The sequence below is a fragment of the Podarcis pityusensis genome (genome assembly GCF_964106645.2).
Source record: "Podarcis pityusensis genome assembly, chromosome: 14".
Classification (NCBI taxonomy): Eukaryota; Metazoa; Chordata; class Lepidosauria; order Squamata; family Lacertidae; genus Podarcis; species Podarcis pityusensis.
The window spans coordinates 10,438,081-10,463,897 of NC_138039.1; the positions used below are offsets into that span (position 1 = coordinate 10,438,081).

Below are 25,817 nucleotides of genomic sequence, written 5' to 3' on the forward strand. Positions count from 1 at the left end.
CTCCAGGGGCCGAAGCCGACAAAACTGGCCTGTGGAAAAGCAGGTCCACTGGTCTCGCCATGTTTACATATAATACGTGGTTGGAGAAGGCGGTGGTCTGTCCTTTACATGTGAATAAGCACTCTTGAGGGCAGGGGAAGGTTTCTCTGTGTTGTTTGAAAAGGGATGGAGGGGGGACCTGTGGCCTTCGAAATGGCGTTGGACTACAACTTCCACTGGCCCTGTGACGTAGTGCATTGAGCAGAATGGAAGGCAAGAGATAGGGGGTGGGACAGGCCGAATTTTGGCCTTGCCCAAGGTGAAATTTGAAAGACCAAAGACAATCCCCGGAGGTTGTCGTTCCAACACCACCTGGAAGGCATTACAGTGCCCTCTGGTGTAAAGAGGGGAGCGCATCTGTCTCACCCATCTATTCTTGTTTCTTTTTATGTGTTGACTCCTCTGGTTGCTCGTTTTAACGGATCAATTTATAAGCCCCGCCTTTCAAGAATCAAGGTCCTTTCCAGCATTAAATGCTACATTTAATAACACTGGTCTAATCATCAAAAATACAGCATGAACTGAGACCAGGCCACACCATCTCATCCCTTAGCCGTAGTCTGTTTCCGTTAAGTCCAGGTAAAATATTAGGGTTTCAAAATATATTGGGATGGGGCCTGCCTAATGCTGCTGTGTGTTAGCATTGCCCAATTGTGGGGCCACTGCCAAAAAGGCTCTGGCCGATGTGTATGTCAGCTGAACTCCCTTTGCTGGTGGGCATCTGAACAAGGCTTTGGGTACAGGTCTGGAGTTAGGGGCAGGTGTCTATGGATATAGGTGAGCCTTTAATTTCAAGGTCACTGCCAGTATTTAAAAATGGGCCTGTAAGTGCACCGATAACCAGTGCAACTGGTACAATATTAGTGTAATACGCCTTGCTTGCCTGGTTCAGGGTATTAACTTGGTACTGCAGTATCTTCAAGTTAATGTTTGGGGGGGCATATTTTTTGTTTTAAAACACCATATTTACTTAAATATAATGCACCCCTTTTTTTGGCCAAATTATGTTGCGGAAATTAGGGTGCACATTAGATTTGATGGCACCAGCCAGCAAATCCTTTTTTTGTTTCAAGGTTTTTGAAAATTTGATGGCGCATTCAGTTTGCATAAATACAGTAGATGTGATTGGGTAGGATATGGCAAATCCATAAATTGGATTGTGTTCCATTGAAATACATAGACTAACAATCTTATGGTATATAATTGTAGTGTTTGAAGGGACCCTAAGGGTCATCCAGCCCACCCCACCCCCTGCAATGCAGGAATTCTGCCTCCTGCTGTCCCTAGGTGAGCTCTAATTCAGTAGGGCTTACTCCCAAGTAGGGATGGGGGAAGAAATTCGGTTCAGTTTACATTCAAAGATGGATTTATCAAAATCACCCTTTCCGAAGCTATACAAAATTCATGCATTGTATTCAGGGAAACCGATTGCAAAAATGTGTGGCTTAGTCAAAAACCCACATAGGAACAAAAAGCGGTATTTTTAGGAGAAATTTGCACTAAAACCTTTGAATGTTTTGGGTTTTTTTTAATTAAATAAGAAATTGCTGTAGAAATAAGGAGAACTGAAGACTGGGGAAATGAGCAAGGGAGAGAATCGAAAGTGACAACCGAAATGGGCATATCGTTCCATTCCTACATGGTTTTGCAGTTCGTATATATTTAGTTCACCGTCTTTCGCTCTTCTCCCCATTGAAAACGCGTGGTTTTTGTCTAGGCAATGAATGGGCTGATATGCATGCCAGGCCTGTTTTAGAACAGCGAGATCTGCGAGACAGAACAGTATTTTCAGTCCCCGGGGGGGGGGGGGGAACGACGAAATAAAAAGCGAAGTATAAAGGGAATTTCACCCGGCAGCCTTGCGAGTGAGGGTCTCCCAGCTGCATTCCTTAAGAGCATTGCAGGGATCGCAATTGCATTGCAAACGGCAGCTCATCACGATCCCGAAACCCGGGATTTTGGAGAGCAGCAAAATCTTTCAAGATCACCTTTCCAATCAACGGGGAGCAAATTACCGAGATTTCGGGTGGAAGAGAGAGAGAAGGGGGAAAAAATAAAAAAGATGTATCTTGGCAGCGGTGGGATTCGAACCCACGCCATCGAAATGACTGGAGCCTAAATCCAGCGCCTTAGACCACTCGGCCACGCTACCATCCGATTGCAGAGAGGCTCTGAACGGCATATAAGGGACGTCGGGAAATTCTTGCAGAGCTATTTCCGGCTTGCTTGCTTTTTTTTCCCCTTCCCCGTTCATTGCAAAAGGGAAGGAGCTTCGCAGCAAATATTCCCCTGCAATTCTCTGTTGCTCGCCGCCGCCCTTCCTGCCAGATAAGATGGTTTCCCCGCTGCTCCGAGCAGAAAAGCAAAAAAAAAAAAGGAACCACTGTGCATACTCATTGCACTAATGGCGTCCCTCGCACCGAACTGCAAACGTGGACCTGATTATTGCAAGGGTTGCTGTTGTTGCACATTGTGGGCACGGGGTGGCGCTGGTGCTCCAGCATTTTCCGCCCGGGTCGCAGAGTTAAGAGAAAAACGTCCACTAGAGACTACTGTATCCTTTGCTTCATCCTATTTTCTTGCCCTAGTTAGTTAACTCGCCACAAGTCCCAGAAGCTTTCATGCTGATTTCTAAAGGAAGCTGGCCGTGTGTAGATAAAGTGGGAACCAAGGAAAGGACAGTGCTGCTCTTATTTTCCCCCACCCTCTTCTCAAAAAATGCATGCAAGCGTATTGCAGTTTGCATTTGCTCCCATACAAATGAGTGGGTCTTTATTCTTTATTCCCCCAAAATATTTTTTTTCCTGGGGTGGATGAGGGTGAACAATTGAGGCTATATGTCATGGGTAGGCAAACTAAGTCCCAGGGGCCGGATCCGGCCCAATCGCCTTCTAAAACAGCATGTTTTTACATGAGTAGAATATGTCCTTTTATTTAAAATGCATCTCTGGGTTATTTGTGGGACATAGGAATTCGTTCATTTATTTTTCCCTCCAAAATATAGTCTGGCCCCCCACAAGGTCTGAGGGACAGTGGGCTGGCCCCCTGCTGAAAAAGTTTCCTGACGCCTGCTATATGTCCAGATAATAACAGTTGTACTAGCATGTATGAATGAATTGTTGGTTTGCTACAGTCACAGACCAACAGGATTAAATGCTCAATTAAAACCATCCATCTCCTTAAAAGAGTTTAAAACAGATATATGAAAATATGCTCGCTTGCTCTTTCTTAAATGAAGCCGGCAAGACAAAATTATCCTCATCTGCACTGAAGTCAGAAACTTATTTACTGTATTTTTCGCTCTATAAGACGCACCAGACTATAAGACGCACCTAGTTTTTGGAGGAGGAAAACAAGAAAAAAATATTCTGAATCTCAGAAGCCAGAACAGCAAGAGGGATCGCTGCGCAGTGGAAGCAGCAATCCCTCTTGCTGTTCTGGCTTCTGGGATAGCTGCGCAGCCTGCATTCGCTCCATAAGATGCACACACATTTCCCCTTACTTTTTAGGAGGGAAAAAGTGAGTCTTATAGAGCAAAAAATATGGTATTTATTTATGGCAAGCCTTAAGCAAAACAACACCGATCTACAGAAGAATAAGATATTCCTGGGAGATTTCTTAATGGGGGAGAATCAGCACATTATACACTGAAAGCACTTAGAACCAAAAAAACTGTAGAGTTGGAAGGGTCCCCAAGGTCATCTAGTCCAACCCCCTGCAATGCTGGAATCGCAGCTAAACAATTCCTGATAGATGATGGCCATTCAACTTCTGTTTAAAAACCTCCAATGAAACCCTTGCACCCACAATAAAATGCTTCTGGGAATTGTAGACTTTCTGGGTGCTGGAAATTGTAGCTCTGGGGAGGAGTAAACTACAGTTCCCTAGGATTCCTTGGGCGGGAATGTTTTTCAAAGGCACCTTTCTATACCAAAGTATTAAGGACATGGTCAACAGACTCTATTGCTCCCCATTTGTAGCAAATTTGCTCCCTCAAATAATTCTGGGCGCTGTCGTTTGTGAAGGCTTGGTGAGGGGGGGAACTACAGTTCCCATAATTCTTTGAAAGAACGTGCTCTGAATGTGCTTTAAAGGTGTGGTGTATACACAACAACAGATAGGAAACAGACATTAGTCAATCAGAAGAGAGTGAGGGTGATAAAGGAAGAATATGACAGTTTAACTGGCAGATAGGGCCTGGTTACCAAAAGAGCAAGAGGTGCTTAGGGGTCTGTCTGGCAGGATAAAGCTCTTTATAATTTCCTGAGGAAAATGACCTAGAAAGGAGCTAGAGGCAAATTAACTGCAGATAGCCATTCTATTATTATTATTATTATTATTATTATTATTATTAATCTATTTTTCCCTGACAGAAGCTCAAAGCGGCTAGGAAGCAATAGATTTAACAGCAGCTGTTCCGTTGTGGGGAATTATAAGTGAAGCTCTTGTTTAAACCCGAAACAGTGTTTCTGACAGAAAATGACCACGCATTCATGAAACTATTTATAGTCCGCTATCTCATGAAGAACATCAAAGCAGTTTACAACAAAAGCACACGAAAACCGCATAGTAAAAAAAAAAAGTCTGAAAGTGTGTGTGGTGGGGGTAAACCCACATGTGTCAACCATTGTGGAAAAGATGTACATATTCTTAATTTCCTGACTAGGCCTGGTGGAATCATGCCTTTAAAAGTGAGGCTGTCTAGTTTTATCCCTCACAGGGTGTTAATAAAATTACAATTGTCATAAAATAAATCATTTTTAAGGCAGTTCTTGTTGCCATCCGTGCCTCAGCTTCAATTTGCACCTGGTTCAGGGAATAAGTGGTCACTGGGAACCCCAACATCAAAGAGTCCTTGCTGTGGATTTATATCCTGCTCTACCACATAAACTTATTTAATAGTGTACATTTACGTCCCACCTTTCTTTCAGGGACCTCAAGGGGGCCTACATACTCCCCCCTCCCCGTTTGACCCTCACAACAGCCCTGTGAGGCATGAACATAGCCAAAGGGGGGGGCAGGGGGGCAGTTGCACCCCTAAATCAATACAATGCAATGCAAATCTTAGGTTTCCCCCAAAAAGCAATCCTGGCTACGCACCTGCTGTGAGGTAGGCTAGGCTGAGCTACAGTGACTGCCCCAAGGTTTCCCAAGCAAACATCACGGCTCAGCAGGGATTTGAACAAGGCCCACGTCCAGCGCTCTAACCATTATGCCACACTGTGGAATCCCCGGTTTCTTGGTTGCTACTGACAGGGTGCGGCGACCAGGGCTGCAACCAATGCCGGATATATGTATAAACTAAACAAGCTATAGCTTAGGGCCCCACTCTCTGTTCGAATTCTGGCTCCATGATTGCAGTCATGGGATTGTTGTCTTTCACATGACGGTATATGTTTTGACCCCACAGAGTGGGAAGTGATGGAGACGGGATGTTTGTGTTACTGTGTTCCGTGAAGTGGGACTATTGTCCTTTGCCCTTTTTCTCTTTGCTGTCTGATGCTAGAGAGAGAGGGAGCCATGTTGCAGTGCTCCGTGCGTGTTTATATGTAAATAAAGTGGATTAGCCAAAATGCTGAGTTGCTGAGGTCTGTCCCGTGAACTGCGCAGACTCTGTGGATCCGTAAGTGTGCCGGTGTCGGTTGGCATTGGTCACTGTGATGTTCGGGCTGAAGAAAGCTTATGAAGCTCCTGAACGATTGACCAGGAGGGAGGGAACATGCCAGTCGGACATGTGTCTCTGCCAGAGTCCTACTCGAGTGTAGGCTGAACTCCTGACACTCTCTTGGGAGCCCCCAAAAAATTTAAAGGGGGGGGGACTGGATGTACATTTCCAAAATATAAGATAAAAAACAAATAAAATAAAACCTACATACAGCAACAGTGTTTTGTGTTGTGTAGGTTCCTATGGTGTAATTAGGTCCATAAATTACCATATAGCATATATTCAACGCAAAAAACATTTGATGTTGACAAAGAACAGCTGGACATATAAAGGGCCCCATTAACTTCAGTAGCTTAGGGCCTCATCAAATCTAAAATCCGGTCCTGGCTGCAACCACCCTAGACTGTGCTGCCTGCTACCCAGCTCCGACAAGGCACCTCGTCTCGTGCTTTAAACGCGCGCTCGATGCGCTTTCAAGCCGGTCTGCATGCGGACGCCCCGAAGCCCCGCCTGGCTCGGCTTGGAGAGCCGCCTCTTCCCTCCCTCCTGCTCCAGCAGCTCCTCCTCCTGCTCCAGCCCGGGGTGAGAACGAGGCGTGCCGTCGGATCCCTCGCTGCGTAGGGAGAGTTCAGCAGGGAGGCTGCAGGCGCCGCGCTCCGGAACGTGCTCGGTGCGCCCCAGTCCCGTCCCCGGGGGAAGCAGCAAAGCAGCAGCAGCCGGCGCGCGCGGCTCTTGCACGTCGCCTCTGCTCCTGGCACGCTTGCAAAAGCCTGGCCCGCCTCTCTGGAGGCGACTAGCTGGGCCGTCCTTCTGCAGAAAAGAGAGCGAGAGGGGTTGGCGAGGTGGAAAGCAAGCAGGAACCTTTGCTGTTTTGCAAAGGTGTGGATCTGCGTGGAAAGGTAGGCCCGGGGCTTGCAATTGATCCTGTCGTTTGTTTGGGGTGGGCAAAGCAAGGAAAAGCATTGGCATGGGCCTCGTGTGTATTTGTGTGGGTTTAGGTCAGCTTGGGTGCATAGGGGACGGTTGTGTTTGCAAGGCCGCCTTAGCTGCCTTTGCAGACGGCCCAAAGCTCTGGTTAGCGGCAGAGCGGGAGGTTTCTCTTCCTGCCCCTCCTTGGGAGCGGGTAAATGCAAGCAGCGCCCGGGCTGACCCTCCTGCCATCCTCCCCTCCCGCCTTCTTTCGCTGACACGTCTGAATTCGAGAGCTTTCCTGGGAGCGTCCGCGCTGCTGACCTCAGTGCTGGCGACTGGGGTGTAGGTAGGGTTGCATCAACACACAACTGTGCTCTGTGTGACTGTGGGGGTTGCGAGCGGCCGTGTGGACAGAAACAACCGTCTATTGTGTTCCTGGCTGCACAGTGGGCATTTTGTTTTATTTGCCTCTCGTGATTCGTTCTGTCAATCATCGGGATCAGGAAGGGTTTGGGTGAGTTTGCGCATGTGTGTGTTGGGTTTTTTAATTTTCTAAAAACCAGGATCATGATCAGCTGAGTGTTTTTATGAACCGATCTCCAAATGCATTGTCATTTAATGAGAACAGATGGGGGGGCGGGGAGGACAGCTCCTCCAGAGTATCTGTTGGTTGAATATGTCTCCTAATTTGTTTGCAGGGAGGTTAGACGAAGTTGGCCGTTTGTTGAGGGTTTGTCCTCATCTGTTTGCGGGGAGGTCTGATGACAATGCATCAAGCCTTATCCCACGCTTTCCAGTGAACCTAAGAAGCTGCCTTCTACTGAGTCAGAAAATTGATCTATCTAGTTCAGTATTATCTCCACTGACAGGCAAGGGATACCCCTAGCTCTCCTTTTTGGAGAAACTGATCTTTTGGGGAAGCTGATTTCTCTTGTACGAGATCTCCATTTTTAATTGCACAATTCAAATTTGCTGCAAAGTGATTGAATTGCACCCGAAAATAGCAAGAGTTTGGAAACACCTTTGGTTACATGTGTCCTTCTGTAGAGTTGTTGGGTTCTCTTTCCCTTTGGATCTGACAGAACACCATATTTGGGTGGGGGAAGGAATTCTGTCTCCGATTAGACTGCAGTTCTATGCACAACAGCTCGGAAGTAAGACCCATCAAATTAGGAATTAGTTATATGATTGCCGTTTTACAGCACAATCCTAGGCATGGCTACTTAAAAACAAGTCCCGGTGTGTTCAGTAGAGCTTAGTCCCAGGTAAGTGTGAGCAGGATTGCAGCCTTAGTTACTTTGTTTTGAAATTAATATACTGTATACTGCTTTATTCAACTATGGTTGACTGGTGATCCTCGACTACTTGTTCTGTTTAAAGGAAGGGATTTTCTCTTGTGGCAGAGGATGTGCTTTGCATATGGAAGGTCCCAGGATTTTACCCTCAGCCTTTCTAGGTAGGAATGGGAGTGAGCCTGGACAGTTGTTGGCAATTGGTTTAGACAGCACCGAGTTAGATGCAACCGTCTTCAGATTTGGTACCCTGGACTGATCTGTGAGGAAGGCTTATATTTTTCTTCAGGGATGAGCCCAATTCTCACGTATCACCAAACCATGGCTAAGCGTGAACCGGTGAGTGTGTGAATGCACAAAGCAAAAACTGTTGCTGCTTTCAACGTCTGCCTCCTGCCGCTGCTACACTACCTGTAGATAAGCCATGGTTTGGTATAGCGTTGTATGCAAACCTGGGCTTGTGCGTTGTCTCGCTCCCAACAAACCACAAACTCTGACCAAGATTTGTTCTTGGGGGAGACAAACCATGAGCCTGGGTTTGCATGTAATCAATCATAAGCCAAACTATGGCTGAGCTCCACGTAATACAGCAACAGCATCCCCGGGGGAGTGTAGCAGGCAGGATTTCTCTCAAGTACGTGGGCGTTATCCCTCGTTCATGCCTGACCATGTGTTGAGTTTCTGCTTCATGTGAACAGGTCTATGGACTCTCCGTTTCCCCTTCGCTCTGTAACATCTGTGTTAAAACCACTGTGATGTTGACAGTCCCTAGCTGTAGCTGCAGCAGATTAGGAAAAGGCTGAGCAGGCAGAAAGTCATTTTGTTCAAGATTCAGCTATCCCAGTGTAAATGCTCCCAAAAGACAGGACGTTCGGTGCCTAAATGATGGGTAGCATTCTGCTAGGGTGCTTTGCAATAAGGAAGCAGCCATTATCTTTTAAGGAACGATTCCCTTCATGCTGCTATTTTCCAAAAGTGCTGTGTTGTGAAGCCTTGTCTTCTAGTACAGACACTAACCAGCTTGGAAACTTGTTTCTGTGGGAGCACATTTGAAAGTACAGTGGTACCTCGGGTTACATACGCTTCAGGTTACAGACTCCGCTAACCCAGAAATAGTGCTTCAGGTTAAGAACTTTGCTTCAGGATAAGAACAGAAATCGTGCTCCGACAGCGTGGCGGCAGCAGGAGGCCCCATTAGCTAAAGTGGTGCTTCAGGTTAAGAACAGTTTCAGGTTAAGAACGTACCTCCGGAACGAACGCACGTAGTTTTTAGAGGAGGAAAATCCGTAGGCATGCCACCCGCAGGCATTCCCTCCATAACACGCACAGACATTTCTCCTTACTTTTTAGGAGGAAAAAAGTGAGTGTTATGGTGCAAAAAATACGGTAAGTACTTAATCCTAGGTACCACTGTAATGGAGAACAAGAAGGCTTCATAACTGCTTGAGGAAGGAGAATGGGCGAAGTGTTTGGAGTTGTGCTGGAAATAAGGGGAATGAATGCTGGTTTCCCCCACAATGCCAGCATCGTAAATTAACACAGAATATGGTTGGGAAACCCAAATGAGGCCTTCCAGGCCTCTCCCCCCACCCCCAGCCCTTGAAATTATCCCCAGGCCAAACTCCACATTTTTACCCCCATGTAACGTGTGTCAGTGGATTCTGGTGATGCCCCTTTCTTGTCTGGAGAGAGAATAGGGGAGCTAGCCTGCTGTTAGGCTGGCAAAATCAGGAACACTCCAGACCCTGAGATTTCAGAGTACAAACCTGAGACCTAGGGGTGGCCCTGGCCCCTGGTGATGTCAGAGGAGTAGGGCCTGGAGACAGAGGTTAATTGGGAGAAAGGAGTGGAGGAAGTGCTTGCGCTGCAATTTGCAGCTGACTCTTGGTGGGTTGAAGCTTCCAAGTTGCATCCACAATCTGATAGGTAAAGGTAAAGGGACCCCGGACCATTAGGTCCAATCGTGATCGACTCTGGGGTTGCAGCACTCATCTCGCTTTATTGGCCGAGGGAGCCGGCGTACAGCTTCTGGGTCATGTGGCCAGCATGACTAAGCCGCTTCTGGAGAACCAGAGCAGCGCACGGAAACGCCGTTTACCTTCCCGCTGGAGCAGTACCTATTTATTTACTTGCACTTTAACGTGCTTTCGAACTGCTAGGTGGGCAGGAGCAGGGACCGAGCAATGGGAGCTCACTCCATCACGGGGATTCGAACCTCCGACCTTCTGATCGGCAAGTCCTAGGCTCTGTGGTTTAACCCACAGCGCCACCCGCGTCCCATACACAATCTGATAGATAGGTAATTAAAGACACTCTGGTGGACCTGGAGATTTAAGCTTTCCACCTGGAGGGGGGGCCAGGCAAACTTGGAGACATCAGGTCTGACCTGCAGGTCTGGCAACCCTGCTTACTGTACCAGGGTATTTATCTGAGGAGCATCACTGTAGGACACCAGAGTGTGTCATTAGTATGGTGTTTGTGTTGTGGAACAGCGTTTTAGAAACTGCAGCACCACAGTCCTGTACATGTTTACTCGAAAATAAGTCTGGCTGAGCTTTCTCCCTGGTGAGTGTGTCCCACTGAACACACTGGGACTTCTCCTGTGAGTAAACATCCTTAAGCTCACTGTGCAAAAGAGCATTTACAGTAGGACGTTGCTGGGTTTTAATGCATCCAGTGTTACGTAATGGAATTAAACATTCTGTAGTTGGAACAAAGGCAGGGATGATTCTGATACCCAGGAATAGCCATTTGTGTTTTTCCAAAAGTAGGCTTCTGCTCACCGGCATAAATGACGAGATTTCAGCCTGCTTCCTTTTCTAAGCAGAGAATGTTCCTGGACTATTTGACTGCAGGTTGTTGATGTAATGTCATGGCAATCAAAGGCACTCAGTCAGCAGATCTGCTTATTGACAAGCTTGGATATGTTCACATATTTATGGGGATCTGAACATGGAACAGATGGAGGAAGGGGGGGATACTCCCCCCCCCAAAATGGCTGCACAGTACCAACCTCCTGCACTGTTAAATGTTATGCAATCGTTGCCATGCCAACGCACCAAAGTGTTGCAAAAATAAATAAGTAAATAAACATTTAACTCCATATGTAGATATCTCATCATGTCCTACATTACTTGATCAGATTATAGCTTCATGGGGACTGAATCAACATACCTATCAGGTTTTAATTCAAAGAAAACCATACTTTGGGCTTACAACTTATGACCTGCATCATGTACAAAGATGAATACGAATTTGAATTTTCTGCATGGTTTGTGCAGAGTCTACTTTGCATTCAAACACTGCATGATTCCTTCACTTTCTGGGTGTTACAACCCAAGAAGAGATTGTTGTGTTTCCTAAAGCTCGTTGCACACTGGGTACAAGCCCTAAAGAAGAAGTAAAAATAAATTTCCAAGATACAAAATGGGTGGGGAATTGTTTCCGACAGTATTTGTTGGAATGCTGTGTAAAATAACCGCTGCTGTTTTCAACATAAGGTAGCAGGCTCTGGAAACCTCACGGGACAAAGACAGCGTTCTGACTTACACTGTGAGCGCAGGCAGGAAGAAATGGAAATGACGGCCATAATCATCATTATAATAATTGATTCTGTGGTTTGGGAGAGAAAGTAGTTGTTCTCTCTGCAGATTTACTACTGAATAAATTTTGAAAGTAGCATTAAAAGTATTCTGTAACGCTGTTTCCCTCCCTCCCTGCTAGTAATTCAGTCAATCAGTCAATCTTTATTATTACAAGTAATTATTATTTTGTAGCTATTGTAATGCTGAATTTAGAGCGCTGTTGCACTGTTCAAGGTGCAGATTTCTACACACCTACCTGGGCACAAGCCCCTGAGTGTATAGGCAGAGGAGAACAGTCTTGTATGCTTTTCTGTACTCTGTTAGATATGGGTGTTTTACTGCGTTGCATTCCTGCATCGCAGGGGGTTGGAACAGATGGCTTTTGGGGGTCCCTTGCATTTCCTTGGCACAATTATAGCTTTGCAGCTCTGATCCTGGCAAGTAACAAAATGCACTTTCTAAATTCCATACCGAATCGGTAACCCATTGAGACGGCAATCCTAGGCACCTTGGAGTAATTCCTAGTGGATACAACTTTTTTTGTGATACAACTTTTTTTCCTGAGCAGACATGCCTAGGGTTGTCTCGAGCCGCTGGGTCTTGTACCATTCCCAACTTGCACACTTTATCAAGATCGCGGGCAACATTTGGAGATTACACAGTGTTTCCAGAGAGTGCTGAGAAACAGTTTTGGACAAGACAGTTCTGGGAACCAATGCTTCTGGTCGGGTAGGGGTTTTAATATGTAGGCAAAAGGTGTTATTTTAATGCAGTGGTGGTGAAGCCATGGCTATCCAGACATTATTGAACACCAGATCCCTTCAGTTCCAGCTAGCATGACCCAACAGTCATGGATGATGAGCCATGTTGTGTATGTTGCATGTTGTATGATAGTTTATCATACATCTGGAAGGCTATAGCTTCCCTATGCTGGTTCTAAAGAAATGTGGGTTTTGAGTTAGAGGAGAAACTGCCTAAATCCCACTTGCTTTCAGCCTGATCTCTAGATGTGTCTGGGTTTGTTTTTATATATAAAAAAATCTTAGAGCTGGAAAGGTACCCCATGCAATACAGCAATCACAGCTGAGGTTGTTTTGATTGATTGTGTTTATTGTAATTGGTTTTAGGATTTATGCTGTCTTTGTAAGTTGCTTTGAGTCACTTCCATGAGTAAAGCGATGGAGAAAAAGATAGTCTCACCTTTGCTTATTTGGAAGTAGGAATGGGGTAGAATTCAGTTCACACTTACGCATATTTACAGGCAAAATTGTAACTCTGAAGAGTAAACTATGGAGTCCAGAATGACACCTGCAGAATGGCAAAAGCAGGAAGTGTACAATTTCCAAATATCGCAGCAGGAAACCTATTTGTTGGTCAAGGCCCTCAAGACCTAATTTGGGCTTATCAACTGACAGTCTAGGGGACCTGTCCCAGAACACCTTCCTCAGTTCTGAGATGCAATTTTAAACTTTGGCAGAAAAGTGGTATATAAATGTAGTCAGTAAATAAATAGGCTGTGTGTACACAACAGGCAGAAACTGGTAACGGGAGCAGAAGTCAGCATTCTAAGAATTTCACCTTTTACTATTCAAGTTTCTAGTCCTTATGTTTTTGAAATTCAGGAAAGGGGCAAAAATGTTGCAAAAAGGAGTGTATACAATTAAGTTCCATCTCTCATTATCTATATCTCTTGGAGAATTCACAGAATTTGGGGGAAGCAGAATTTGGATTATCTTATTTTGCGGGACGAGGGAAGCACAGAATATATACATAGCACCATGATGAAATATCAGGTTGACCGTCAACAATAAGAACCTTCTTGGAGCTGCCAAAACAACTCCAGCTTGAGCACAGGGCAAGTTGCCATCCTTTTAGATGAACCTTTTAAATAAAAGGTCTCTGTCCTCTTATTGGCACAAGGTAGTGAGACCGGCCTCATTGCACAGGCTCATTGAGGTCTCGAGCAGCAGAATGACTGGGGGTGGCAGGAAAAGAGTCTGCTCATTTGGCACCTGTACATGGCTTCCTCCTTAAAACAGAGAAAGCACAGGATGTTCTCCTGGAAGCAAACAGCTCTCTGCTCCTACATGCCAGGAAGATAAGGCCTGGAATTGGATCTGTTTCAGAAGCATGTTCAGTACTGCTGATGGTGCAGTATTAGTACTCAAGCTTAGAGCACAAAAAAGTGCTACCTCGGGTTACAGACGCTTCAGGTTACACATGCTTCAGGTTACAGACTCTGCTAACCCAGAAATAGTACCTCGGGTTAAGAACTATGCTTCAGGATGAGAACAAAAATTGCGTGGCTGTGGTGCGGTGGCAGCGGGAGGCCCCATTAGCTAAAGTGGTGCTTCAGGTTAAGAACAGTTTCAGGTTGAGAACGGACCTCCAGAATGAATTAAGTTCTTAACCCAAGGTACCACTGTATTCTCTGCATGAGATTTCCAGTTTTTAATAATAAAAATAAAAATATTGGTCTCCACAGTTGTTGTTGTTGGTGTGTGTTCTCCAAATCTTGGGGAATATACATGGAAGTCTTTGTTGTTGTTTAGTTGTTTAGTCGTGTCCGACTCTTCGTGACCCCCTGGACCAGAGCACGCCAGGCACTCCTGTCTTCCACTGCCTCCCACAGCTTGGTCAGACTCATGCTGGTAGCTTCGACAACACCGTCCAACCATCTCGTCCTCTGTCATCCCCTTCTCCTTGTGCCCTCATTCTTTCCCAACATCAGGGCCTTTTCCAGGGAGCCTTCTCTTCTCATGAGGCGGCCAAAGTATTGGAGCCTCAGCTTCAGGATCTGTCCTTCCAGTGAGCACTCAGGGCTGATTTCCTTCAGAATGGATAGGTTTGATCTTCTTGCAGTCCATGGGACTCTCAAGAGTCTCCTCCAGCACCATAATTCACAAGCATCAATTCTTTGGCGATCAGCTTTCTTTATGGTCCAGCTCTCACTTCCATACATCACTACTGGGAAAACCATAGCTTTAACTATATGGACCTTTGACTGCAAAAAAAAAACCACCCCCAAAAACCAACACTGAAGAATTCTCGCCCTGGTTTTCATAATCTTTCATCATTCATGTAGTTCTGTGGCTTGGTTTAAGGCCAGAAATCAAACCAAACAAACTTGTTCCTGTGGAAACAAGGAATGTCCAGAAAGTTACTTATTACTTTATTGTTTAGTGACAGTTACTTATTAGGGAATTCTGGCCCAGGCTTAAGGAGGTGCCATTTATACAATTAGCAATTGCCTGGGCGACTTTTTAACAGTAAGCAGGGGAGGCTGATTTGAATCAGGTGGCAGGAAAGGGTTAAAACCCCTTTGTGGCCCACCCCCGCCAGGAACCTCCTAGTTAGTATTTGGCCCCCCGTGCCTGCTACTTATTTTTTTAAATAAAAAAGTAGTTGTGGTGTGAGAGCCAATATGGTGTCGTCATTAGCGTGTTGGACTAGGACCTGGGAGACCAGGGTTCGAATCCTCCCTCCGTCATGAAGCTCACTGGGTTACCTTGGGCCAGTCACAGTCTCTCAGCCTAACCTACTTCACAGGGTTGTTTGTAAGAATATGACACCTTGAGCTCTTTGGCAGAAAGGTGGGTCAGAAATGAATAAATACATATAAATCCATCCATGCAATTGCTAATTGTCTTCTCTATGTGTTCAATGCTGGGGTCCTTCATTAGGGCAGGATCAGTCCAGCCATGACGGCAAACGAGGCAGCTATCTAGGTGGCTCCCCGCTTTTAAGAAGTTGGGGGGGGGGATGCATTGGTGCCATCGGTTGTTTCCTTTAGCTTGATATTTTCTGCTCAGATTGAACAGCCTCATTGAAAGTTGTTCTGCTTTTCTGCAGAGAATCACATATGCACTTGCCTTTCACTGGGAAAATACCATCTCTAATTTTAGCTTGTGTCTTACTTTAGAAGAGGTCAGAGGAGCATTGCACTGTGCCTGACGGTGAGATTTGTGGCAGGCCACCTCTTAGTTGTAGTGGTGGCTAACGGGGCATTTTTCTCCTTTACCTACAGGGTTATAGTTTTTACAACTGCTGGTACTTCTCTGTGGCCTTCTGCCTCACTCCATTCCTGCCACGTGAGGAGGCTTGCGTTCAACTTCTGCTGCCGGAAGTTGATCCACCATAGGTAAGCGCCTTTCCTTCTTATTGACTTTAACTGTAGGGTGAATTCACTGCGTGGATCTTCAGCAAACTAGTCTCTGTGCCTGGGTTTCCTCATCTGAGATAAAACGGAAAGGTCTCTTTAAGGCAGTACCTTGCTTTTGCACCAAGCAACCTGGGAGTCATTGATGAAAAAAATTCTTGCTTTGACAAGACGACCCAGATGTTTAGAAAGCTAAGTTATTCTAATCTGTTTTAGTATTTTAACTTTTGTATGCCTTAAAGTATGGTTGTGTGTGCAAGAGCATTAAGGTATAAGAACATAAAAATAAGATAATAATTAAGCAAAAGCAGTAAATCTTTAAAGAACCAGAAGGGGAAGTTGAGGGAAGTCACGAGAAGGGGGGGGGCGCTTCTTTTTTCTTTTGTATGATAAATGTTACATTGTGTTGTCTGATTGAATATAAAACTGTAAAAATTCAATAAAATTTCATTTTAAAATAAAATAAATTATGTTTGTGGATTTTTCTCCATGTTAGCACTTTATCTTTTTGCAAACCATTTTTAGGTTGTTGTTTTTTTACATCCGAGTGCTGTGTAAATGTTACAGAGCAAGTTAGTAAATAGATAGATTAAAACAATTAATAATTCCGCCTTTCATTTCTAGAAGAAATACCAGTTGCTAATCAGAGACACAGTATGGAATCAGTTTGAGGATGTGTCTTTGTTGTTTGTTCAGATATGTTTCATGTGTAGAGTACTGATGGTCTTCAACAAAATGTGCTTCTGTAGCCAGCCAGCCAGCTATAACCCCCTCCACAATACTCCATTGATTCCATTCCCTTTCCACCTAGTGTTCCATTCACCACTCAAGACAGTTTTCTGTACCCACTGAGCATGCCTAGCCCTCATCGGACTGTTTGGGGAAGTCACCCTCCTGTTAGATTCCTCCCCTCCCTCCCCCCCGGCTAATAATTTATTGTACTTCTGAAAATCTTGGGGTTTCCACCTAAGGGTTCTTTTATGTCTGTAGGTGGTGGCATTTTGGCTGTGCAAATTTTGGCATGTGCAGCCTGGACATGGGAAATAGAGGGAGCGATTTACCCTCAGACTAGGTTTGATGAGTTTGAAATGTCTTGGATAAACACCCACCAAAGTGCTGGCACTAATTGGACCAGTTGCTCAGCTGGAAAGAGTTGCGGCGAGGTCCCTTCCCAAGAGAGTTGGATTGAGAAATTTCTGGATGCTTTGCACAATTTAGCCTTTTGCAAGTAAGCGTTTAAGCTCCACCCACCCACCCCAAATCTTCCCCAACCTTTTTAAAAACGAGTTCTGCTCAGAAACAATGATGATGAGATGTATTATTTACCAGGCGCCATAGAGAAGGTAGAATTACATCACCCTGCCCTCAGGCTTGCAATCTCATAAAATGAGAGTGAAATAAAGGCATGGAACCGGAGGGGGAGGAAACCAGATCAGAAGTTAGCTGAAAAAAAGGCTAAGGAAAGTCTCGTGTTTTTAAATGATGGAAGCATGCCTCTACGGTATATGTGGAATTCATCTAAGACACAACTATAGCCATAGAGAAGGGCTGTAGCTTAGCCATGGGTCATCTGATTTTGTACGCAGGAAGTCCCAGGTATGTCCAGTTAAGGGGCTGGGAGAGAATCCTGCCTGATGCCCTGCAAAGCCACTACCAGATGGTGTGTAGAGCATGGGTAGGCAAACTAAGGCCCAGGGGCCGAATCCGGCCAAATCGCCTTCTAAATCCGGCCTGCGGACGGTCCGAGAATCAGCATGTTTTTACATGAGTAGAAAGTGTGCTTTTATTTAAAATGCTTCTCTGGGTTATTTGTGGGGCCTGCCTGGTGTTTTTACAGGGGCTCCTCCGGTGCTGTGGAGAAGGGAGGGGAGAGTCGGTTGAGGGGGTGGCTTATAGTCCGGCCCACCACAAGGTCTGAGGGACAGTGGATCAACCCCTTGCTGAAAAAGTTTGCTGACCTCTGCTTTAGGGGAAGCTGTGACAGTTTAAAGTCGCATAACACTGCTTTAAATTAATAATGTGGATATGGCCAGGGTGCTTTTTTCAAGCCAGGAGGTAGGAGACAAATTCCATGCATACGGCCTGTATCGTCTCTGGTTGGTGGGTGAGGCAAGGCATGCCTTCTCCATTGCTGAGAAGACCTCTGCTTCAGCCATTTCTGCCTCCCAGGAAGGTAAACTGCTACCCCACCTGGGAATACAGGCCTCAACAAGAAGACACTTCATATTTATCCAGGATCTGGGATATTTCTCCAGGTTAGGATGGAGCGCCACAAGCCTGAGCTTGCAGGTAACTTCACCTGTTCTCCCCCACATAATGAATGAAGAAACGGCAGCAAAGAGAAACGAGAGATCTTCGTTGGCTCAGGAACTGCACTCTGCGATAAAAGCAACATTCAAACCGTCTCATTGTTTTATTAACCACCACGGGAACCGCCCAAATCTTTAAAGGAACGCCACAAACAGAATGCAGCTGTTTTCACACACTAGGCTGATTTCACTAACTCCTTTCCTCAGCGTAATTTTAAAAAGACATATATTGGTGTGCGAACCTCTCCCAGCCCAAAGGCTGCCTCGCCTCGTTAATTTCAATGGGTCTACTCGGAGAGGAACTTAGCTGGATGCAACTCAGTGGCGTGTGAAAAACGGCATTTTTCTTCCAATTAATGCTAACCTGGTACACCTGAAACAGGGCAGCCTACCTTTCCATACCACGTGGGTCACAAGAATACTTTGACATAGAACCCACGGGCCGCACACTGCTTTGGGGGTGAGCAAGGCCAAAATTAGACGTTCCCCCCTCCCTGAGTCCTCATGCTACCTTCCCAGGGCTGGTTAAGTGAGGGAGCGGTCTTTGGGAAGGAGGCAGGAGGCCGTGGCAGGATTCTAGAGCCCTCCCGTCTCCTTCCCAAAGCCCACCACCTTGTTTACCTGGCTTTGGGAAGGCAGGATGAGGGCTGCAGGCAGGGACAATCAAATGTTGCCAAAGGCCACCCCAAAAAAGATATTGAGGACCATATGTGGTCCTCAGGCTATGGTCTAGAGCATCAGCTAGTATAGAGAGTGTGCAGAGCTACAGATAGACACATAGGAAGCTGCCTCCTACAAAGTCAGGCCATTGGTCTATCCAGCTCAATATTGTCTAGACTCTACCAGGGGTCAGCAAACTTTTTCAGCAGGGGGCCGGTTCACTGTCCCTCAGACCTTGTGGGGGGCCGGACTATAAGCCACCCCCTCAACTGACTCTCCCCTCCCTTCTCCACAGCACCGGACAAGCCCCGGTGGCTGCTTACCTGTGTCTTGCGAGCGGCAGGGGCTGGCGGTGGCAGCGGGACGATGAGCGGCGCACGAAAGGGCTCTAGAGAGGGGCAGCTTAAAATGGCGGCCACTTGAGCACTGTTGCTGCTGGCACCAACAAAGCCCAGCCCCCTTCCTTCTCTAGGCAGGGCGGGGAGAAGCCAGGAGGAGGGAGGGAGGAGGCGGCGGTGCCAAAGGAGGGAGAGGGGGAAAACACGTATGCTGGCGATCCATGTGGCGATTCCCAAACCATCCGCGGGCTGGATCCAGAAGGCAATTGGGCCTCATCTGGCCCGTGGGCCTTAGTTTACTGACCCATACTCTAAAGCAGGCATTTCCAACAGGTAGATCGTGATCTACTGGTAGATCACTGGACTTCTGTAGTAGATCACTGGCTCTCCCCAAAGAAGCTCAAGAACTTTGGCTCCCCTAAAAAAAGCTCAAAAACGTAAACCTGAACCCCCCAAAACAGGGCTTTCCTTCCAAAAAAACCCAAACCCCTTTCAGAGCGGCAGTTCCCAGGGTTCCCTGCGAAGAGGGATTGATTCTTAAATCACTCTGGGAATTGGTGCCTTGGGAGGGGAATAGGATAAGGTTACTAGACATCCCCGTTTCCCGGTACAGTCCTCATACAGAATCCATTGAAGTTGCAAAGTGTCCCCGGATTCATTGAAAAAAAAATATGGTAACCTTAGAATAGGAGTCTCCTAAGAACTGTCAGCATCGTGTTGGCCTTCAGGGCCATTTTCACCAAACCGCAGCCACTCGCCCCCGCACCTGGTGCCATATGCGAGGTCAGGTATGGGGCGGTTACTGCTGTGGCTTCAAAGGAGGAATAGGGAGCTTGAAGTGAGCTCCTGATGGTTCATTTCCTGGAGGAAGGCATGTTCCCACAGCGCCTTACACTGGGATGGGAATTGGTTTCCGTTGAAACCACTGCTAAAATGGAGATACGTAGAACGTTGTGTGTTTTAATTGGTTGTTAGTTTATAATTGATTTTTATTAAATGTCTTAAAACAGCTGTTTCTTACTTTTTACTGATGGTTTTGTTTTATTCTTTTTTTGCAAACTGCTTTCAGGTTTATTCAGGGTTTGTTTTGTTTTTACAACCAAGCGGCATGTAACTTTTATTAAATGAACAAATGTAAAGCCTAAAGATTCCTACATACTGACCCATTCCCCCCCCCCCTGTTAATTCAGGTATTGATCTCCCGCCTTTCCCTTCCTTAGGTTCCTTCATTTGTAATACTGGCTACTTCAACCCCCACACGAGCAAAGCCACTCTCCCACCAGTATGGCGGAAGAAGACCTTATCTTTCACATGGAATGCTTCGATAACACCAAGCCAGCGAAAGCAGTCTCTGGGAATTACCACGACACCGATAGCGAGGATGAAGATAATTACTATATCTGCCCGATAACAGATGACCCTGTTGCAAACAAGGCAGCTGGTGACAAAGTCAGCAACTATTACACCAACTTGATGAAAAATGAGCTGTATTCATCCAGCGCTTCTCCTAGGAGTTCTTTTGACATCAAGGTTAGTCCACAACAGTCTCTCTCTTTCCTGGCTTTTCCTGGGCTGGCATGAGGTCAAAACTTTCTTCCCCTGCTTTGTTTCTTGTCACTAACTACCGTGATGTACAACTTGCGTGCATTTTGCCCAGACCTGTAGCTGCTCTCAAGACAATGGCCCACCCCTTTAGACCAATTTGCTCATTTCCTGTGCGTAGACCGAAGTGTGAAGTGGTAAAAATTTGGCACAGAGCAGGCTTGTGTGTTTGTAAATACCCAGAAGACACAGGTTGTGGAGCTGCAGTTGATGATGACCACAATTGTTGGCAAAGTCTGTTAAATAACGCAGACGGAGTCCATAGAGAAAATAAATCCTGGTAATACTTTGCTGAGGAAACTGAACGGAAGGCAATGTATAATTTGAAGAGAAAGGTACAGACATGTCTTTCTCTATCTCCAGGCCTTGTACATAGCAGGGAGGCATCCAAGCAAGCATACAAAGGAAAACTCCCTCAGAACTACACAGTCTATCAAGGCTGTGTGCCACCTCAGCAAAACATCATGCCGCCTGAACTGCAGCCCTTGTTGAGCTGGCTTTGGTCCTAAGGCCTCCATTATTATAATAATTATTGGCAACTCTCCATTTTCAATTCTAATTACTTTCCGTGATAACAATGTATTACGTACTCTTCAGCCATTGCTCTCTGTGTGGGATGTGAAGCAACAAAAAGCTACAAGAGTCACAATAAATAAAAGCATAACTAGTTGCAGCAGGCTGTTTCATAAAAGCAGCATAAAAAAAAGGTAAAGCCAAAAGGTATTGGCAGGTAAAATGGGTATTCACCTGGTATATCTGGCAAACCTCTCAGGGAAGCTGTTTTCCCAGCTAGGGTGCCATAGCTGAAAAGGCCCTGCCTTCCACTGCCGTCTCTCTTCCTTCTGATGTCAGAGGGACATGGACAAGTTTACTGTGTTTACCCCTGAAAAACACCACTCTGTGTGCAGCAAACATAATTGCTGTGTGACCCCTTTGAAAACTCTGGCCCTTGCAGTTAGCTTCCATATAACTATTTCACAATGGGATGTTGCCACTGATGTTTCTTAAGAAGTATCACTGTGGGCCAGAAGTTAGATGTCTGTCAGTGAAAGGTTGTTAGGAAGCAGAGGAGAGGAACACCAGTTGAAAGAGAAGTGAGCAGGATTGTATTCTAGATGATCATAGAATTGTAGAGTTGGAATGGATCCCAAAGGTCATCTGGTCACAATCCCCTGCAGTGCAGGAATCTCAGCACGCGGTCCCCCATCCAATTTAAAACCGTAGTGGACCCAGGCTGCATTGGTGGATCAGATGAAAGGTAGCGTAGAAAAACTGGCTTTCAAAAACTTTCACCAAGCACAATGGATGTGTCGATTGTCTTGAAAAGTGACTTTCATTTAAATGCTATTTTGCTCTGTTCTACATGCTTACTGTAATTGTTTTCATGTATGTCCTTTAGAATGGCACTCAGCAGCAATCTAAGCATGGCTCTGCCGTTGACCATAGCCGGGTAGGTCAAAAATGAATGCAGTAACATTTTAAAATAAATTTCTTGTTTGAGGTGGGCGAGTGGTTTAAAACCCAAATCCCACCATTTCCAGAAAAATCATATGCAGCTTTATGCACAGTTCTCTCAATAAACACAGTTTTGTATGCCGTTTCCCCTCACATAAGCATTTTCACTAATACGCACATTTTGTGCACAGGGTTGGGCTGAGTGTCATGGAGAATGAAACAGCCATTTGTCTGGAGTTGTAATATTCATCTGCATCCTTTACATACTAACATGCCTTTTGCTTCATGTGGTGAGCTGGGATTTTTGGTTCATTTTCAAGCGGCTTTTGCTTCTCAGTTTGATTATATGTAGCTTGTTTTGTGTTCTCCCCGCCCCCCCCCCCCCCCGCCCTTACTTTTTCCTCAAGAGCATGTTTGAGTTTGACTGTATCACTGGGACATTAAAAAATAAGACTAGGAATGCCTGAGCAGATCCAAAGAAAGGATGAATCTGGCTGAGATTAGCGGTCAAGGGGCACCAGCTGAGACAGTGACGTACTCCCAAAATATTTTGTTGTAAAAGAAAATAACTTTGCATTAAAAGAAAAACACGAGTTCAGTCTTGGCTTTCATGTTGATTATCATTTTTTGAGCAAATTAAGTTAATTTGGATAGGCAGAAAATATTAAAAATACATTTAAGGAACCGCAGAAAGAGGGGGAAGGAAGTCAAGTTTTGAAATGTTGAAATGACTGTAAAATTATTGAAATGTATAAAATTGAAAATCATAAATAATATATGTTTTTTAAAAGAAAAATTTAAAAGCAAAATGCATCCAACGGAGGGCCGTTGGCCTGAACCAGTAAATCCTTACACATATTTACCTCCCCACTCCTTGATGTCATATAATTTATATATATATATATATGATGTGATGTCAGAGTAGTGCAGGCAGGTGTGGTTTTTCCCAAACATGTCCAAATGTACAGGCTGGCCCACGAGACTTGTGTCTGCAGACAAATATCCGCAGACAAACCGTTTTCAGGGCTCTCCCTGTGTGCTTCCCTTTGCAAGACTGAGGTCCAAAAGTACGATGGGAGATCAATGATTGTGCATTATCTCTGACGGCCTTTTGTGAATAACTCAACACTTTTCAACTTCTGCAGCAAGCCTGGAAGCATGCCATTGAGAAAGCCAAGCACATGCCTGACCCATGGGCAGAATTTCATCTGGAGGACATTGAAACGGAAAACGCAACACGTTACAGGTTTGTAGGCACTTCTGCTTCTATTACTGATGTTGCATGTGTGCCCCTCTGGGCTTGGGTGGGGGATAGGGGCACATCCACCAATGGTGGCACAGATTTCATACAAGATCTTGCCTATTTTGGGTGAGATCTTGCCCCAAATCACATGAGATTTATTTTTATTTTTTTGCTCTACAAAATCTTGTGCGATTTCGGGCAAGATCTCGCCCCAAATGGGCACAATGTTGCCCGAAATTGGTGCCGATTTGCAGCATCACTTCTCTGCTGTTGGCAGAGTTCGCAGGCCAGGCGGGAGACCTGCAGGCGGGCAGCCTGAGGCAGTGACTTCACCCTGCCCAACGGCTGAGCCGGCACTGGCAGGGCAGGGCTATGTGTCAAAGGGGTTTGTTTCTTTTTCAAAATAGTCCATCTTGAAGCATCTTGAAGCATAGGCAAATATTAATATCTCTCTCTCCCCGTGTGCATGGACTTTTTAGTGGCACCCTAAGAGGAAAAATATGTGATCAGGAAGACGTTAAGAGGCTTGCTGCTGATTGATGTGCAAATAGGTTAAACATAATGGGCAATAACCACATTACTCCTTTTAATTAGTTGTTGTATTTATGGCTCTTGCCTATATGTCCTGATAGGTTCTTGCTTGCGGGTGTTCTGTTCTATTTCACATTTTTTTATTAACTTCCATTGGAGGTTTTTAAAATAAATACCAACCAACAGTTTAGGTAACCTTTATCTGAACCGGAGTTAAGCTGGTAATCCAGAGTCCGTGTGGCTTGTCCATTACCGCCCCCTGCCTCACCCCTTGTCTTGCACGTATCCTGATTTTTGATTCTCCAAATCTTATCTTTTTCTTCTTTGTCCCAAGCTACAATTGTGAGCTCATTGGTGTTGTCTTAGGAATTAAATCTTCATAAGGAAGAAAGCTTCCAACATGCTTTTATGCAAAGCTATAAATAGTTGGGCCTCTTAGTAACGCGCTGTGCCGTTCTTAAAATAGTGTTTGCTTTCTCTCGGGTGTGCGTGCTCCTCTGCTACGCACAGCCAGAATGTAAACCTTTAAAAAAGGACCAGTTCAGGCGTGCGCAGAGCAGAACTGACCTCTGACTTGTGTGCGTTCCTGCTGGGCAGACAAGCTCATCGGAACATGCTGTACATAATGCACATCTGAAGTGTGCATTCGCTGGGTGTGAAATGAGTTCAGCTAAGCATCTTATGGCAGGATTACATGAGGAAAGGTGGAAGAAAACTGTCAGAAATAGATTGTTGCCCAACACATTTCAATTATTATAGCTCTCTTTTCCTATTAAAAAGATCTTGAATCGCAGTCTCTGCAGAAAAAGACAGATACTGTAATATTTGAAATACATTGGCTGATAAATGGTCTCCTGCGCGACTTTAAGGAAAGTGTTGGACACACCCTTCTTCCCAGGTCATGTCAGTCCTTTGCTTAATCTGAAACCCCCTTTCCATTATAAACAAAAACCTCAGGAAAACCAGTCATGCAGCTATATGGAAATCTGTAATCCCTCCATAAAATATTATAAGCACATGAAAACACTTTTGTTTCGACAAGGGTTTCCAGCTGGATGAAAAAGTATCCACCTTAGGTGTTTATTCTGTACTGTTTTTCAAACTTCCATTGTTTCATACTGTATTTTAAACTACTTTATGTTGCAGCCCTCAATGCCACCTCCCCTGCCGCCACCAAATGCTGTCCCAAGATTTCCCCCAACCCTTGGATCAGATTTGGGAATGGGGGCAAGGGCTGTGGAAGGAAGGGGGAATAATAGAAAATTGCCTCCTAGTACCTCTTCATAGAGGCCTCCACAGGATAAAGGAGCTTCTGTGAATGGTTGCAGTTGGGGGAAAAACAATGGCTAAAATGTTTTGATTTGAAAGACAGTTAAATTGATCTTTTAATCGACGATACCTGATGGGTGCTTATTTTTATATGTTTTATTACAAATATTGTGCATGTGTGTTTTAAATTCTATTTTCCCTCTCTGGTATTTGGGGGGGGGTGTTGTTATTGGGTTGTTCTTGTTTTTATTTTGATTGTATATTTTGTGTTTTTATATTGTGATTTTGTCCTGTGAACCTCAATGAGACCTGTGGGCATAGGGCGGTATATAAATGTTAATAATAATAAATTTGTGGTATGAGACTCACCTGAAAGGCAATTCACAAGTTAATAACACAGACCAGTTCCTCCAGTTTCACATGCGCTTCATGTGTGTTGCATAGCGTGTAATGATAAGCAACATGTGAATCCACATGTACAGAATTGCACATAAGCCAGATTGTAGCTGCCTCCACACTATACATTTAAAAGCTAATTTAAAGCACGCACACGCATACACACACCCAAATCCTAGAAACTATAGTTTTTACCCTTCACAGAGCTACAATTCTCAGCTCCCTTAACAAACCAGAGTTTCCAGGATTCTTAAGGGGGTGGGAATGTGCTTTAAATGTGCTCACGGAGGCCTGGTCTCAGCACGTCTGATGGTGTTTGCTGTGCTGATCCTTTAAAGGAAAAAATAATCCACATTCTTGTAT

General features: G+C 45.2%; 1 protein-coding gene across 5 annotated transcripts in view; it reads left to right on the plus strand.

The window, feature by feature from the left end:
* The first annotated feature begins 6,277 nt into the window (after positions 1 to 6,277).
* EEF2K (eukaryotic elongation factor 2 kinase) overlaps positions 6,278 to 25,817 on the plus strand; it is a 47,033-nt gene continuing 27,493 nt past the window's right edge. Inside the window, exons 1-5 of one of the 5 annotated variants that reach the window (XM_080981037.1) lie at positions 6,278 to 6,603; positions 15,520 to 15,633; positions 20,179 to 20,488; positions 21,960 to 22,010; positions 23,161 to 23,261. In XM_080981037.1, coding sequence (XP_080837163.1) covers positions 20,243 to 20,488; positions 21,960 to 22,010; positions 23,161 to 23,261 — 398 coding nt within the window. In that variant the 5' untranslated portion in view covers positions 6,278 to 6,603; positions 15,520 to 15,633; positions 20,179 to 20,242. Of the gene's footprint in view, positions 6,604 to 7,108; positions 7,131 to 15,519; positions 15,634 to 20,178; positions 20,489 to 21,959; positions 22,011 to 23,160; positions 23,262 to 25,817 lie in introns of those variants that run through there. The other 4 variants (XM_080981033.1, XM_080981034.1, XM_080981035.1 and 1 more) reach the window with 4 other exon arrangements.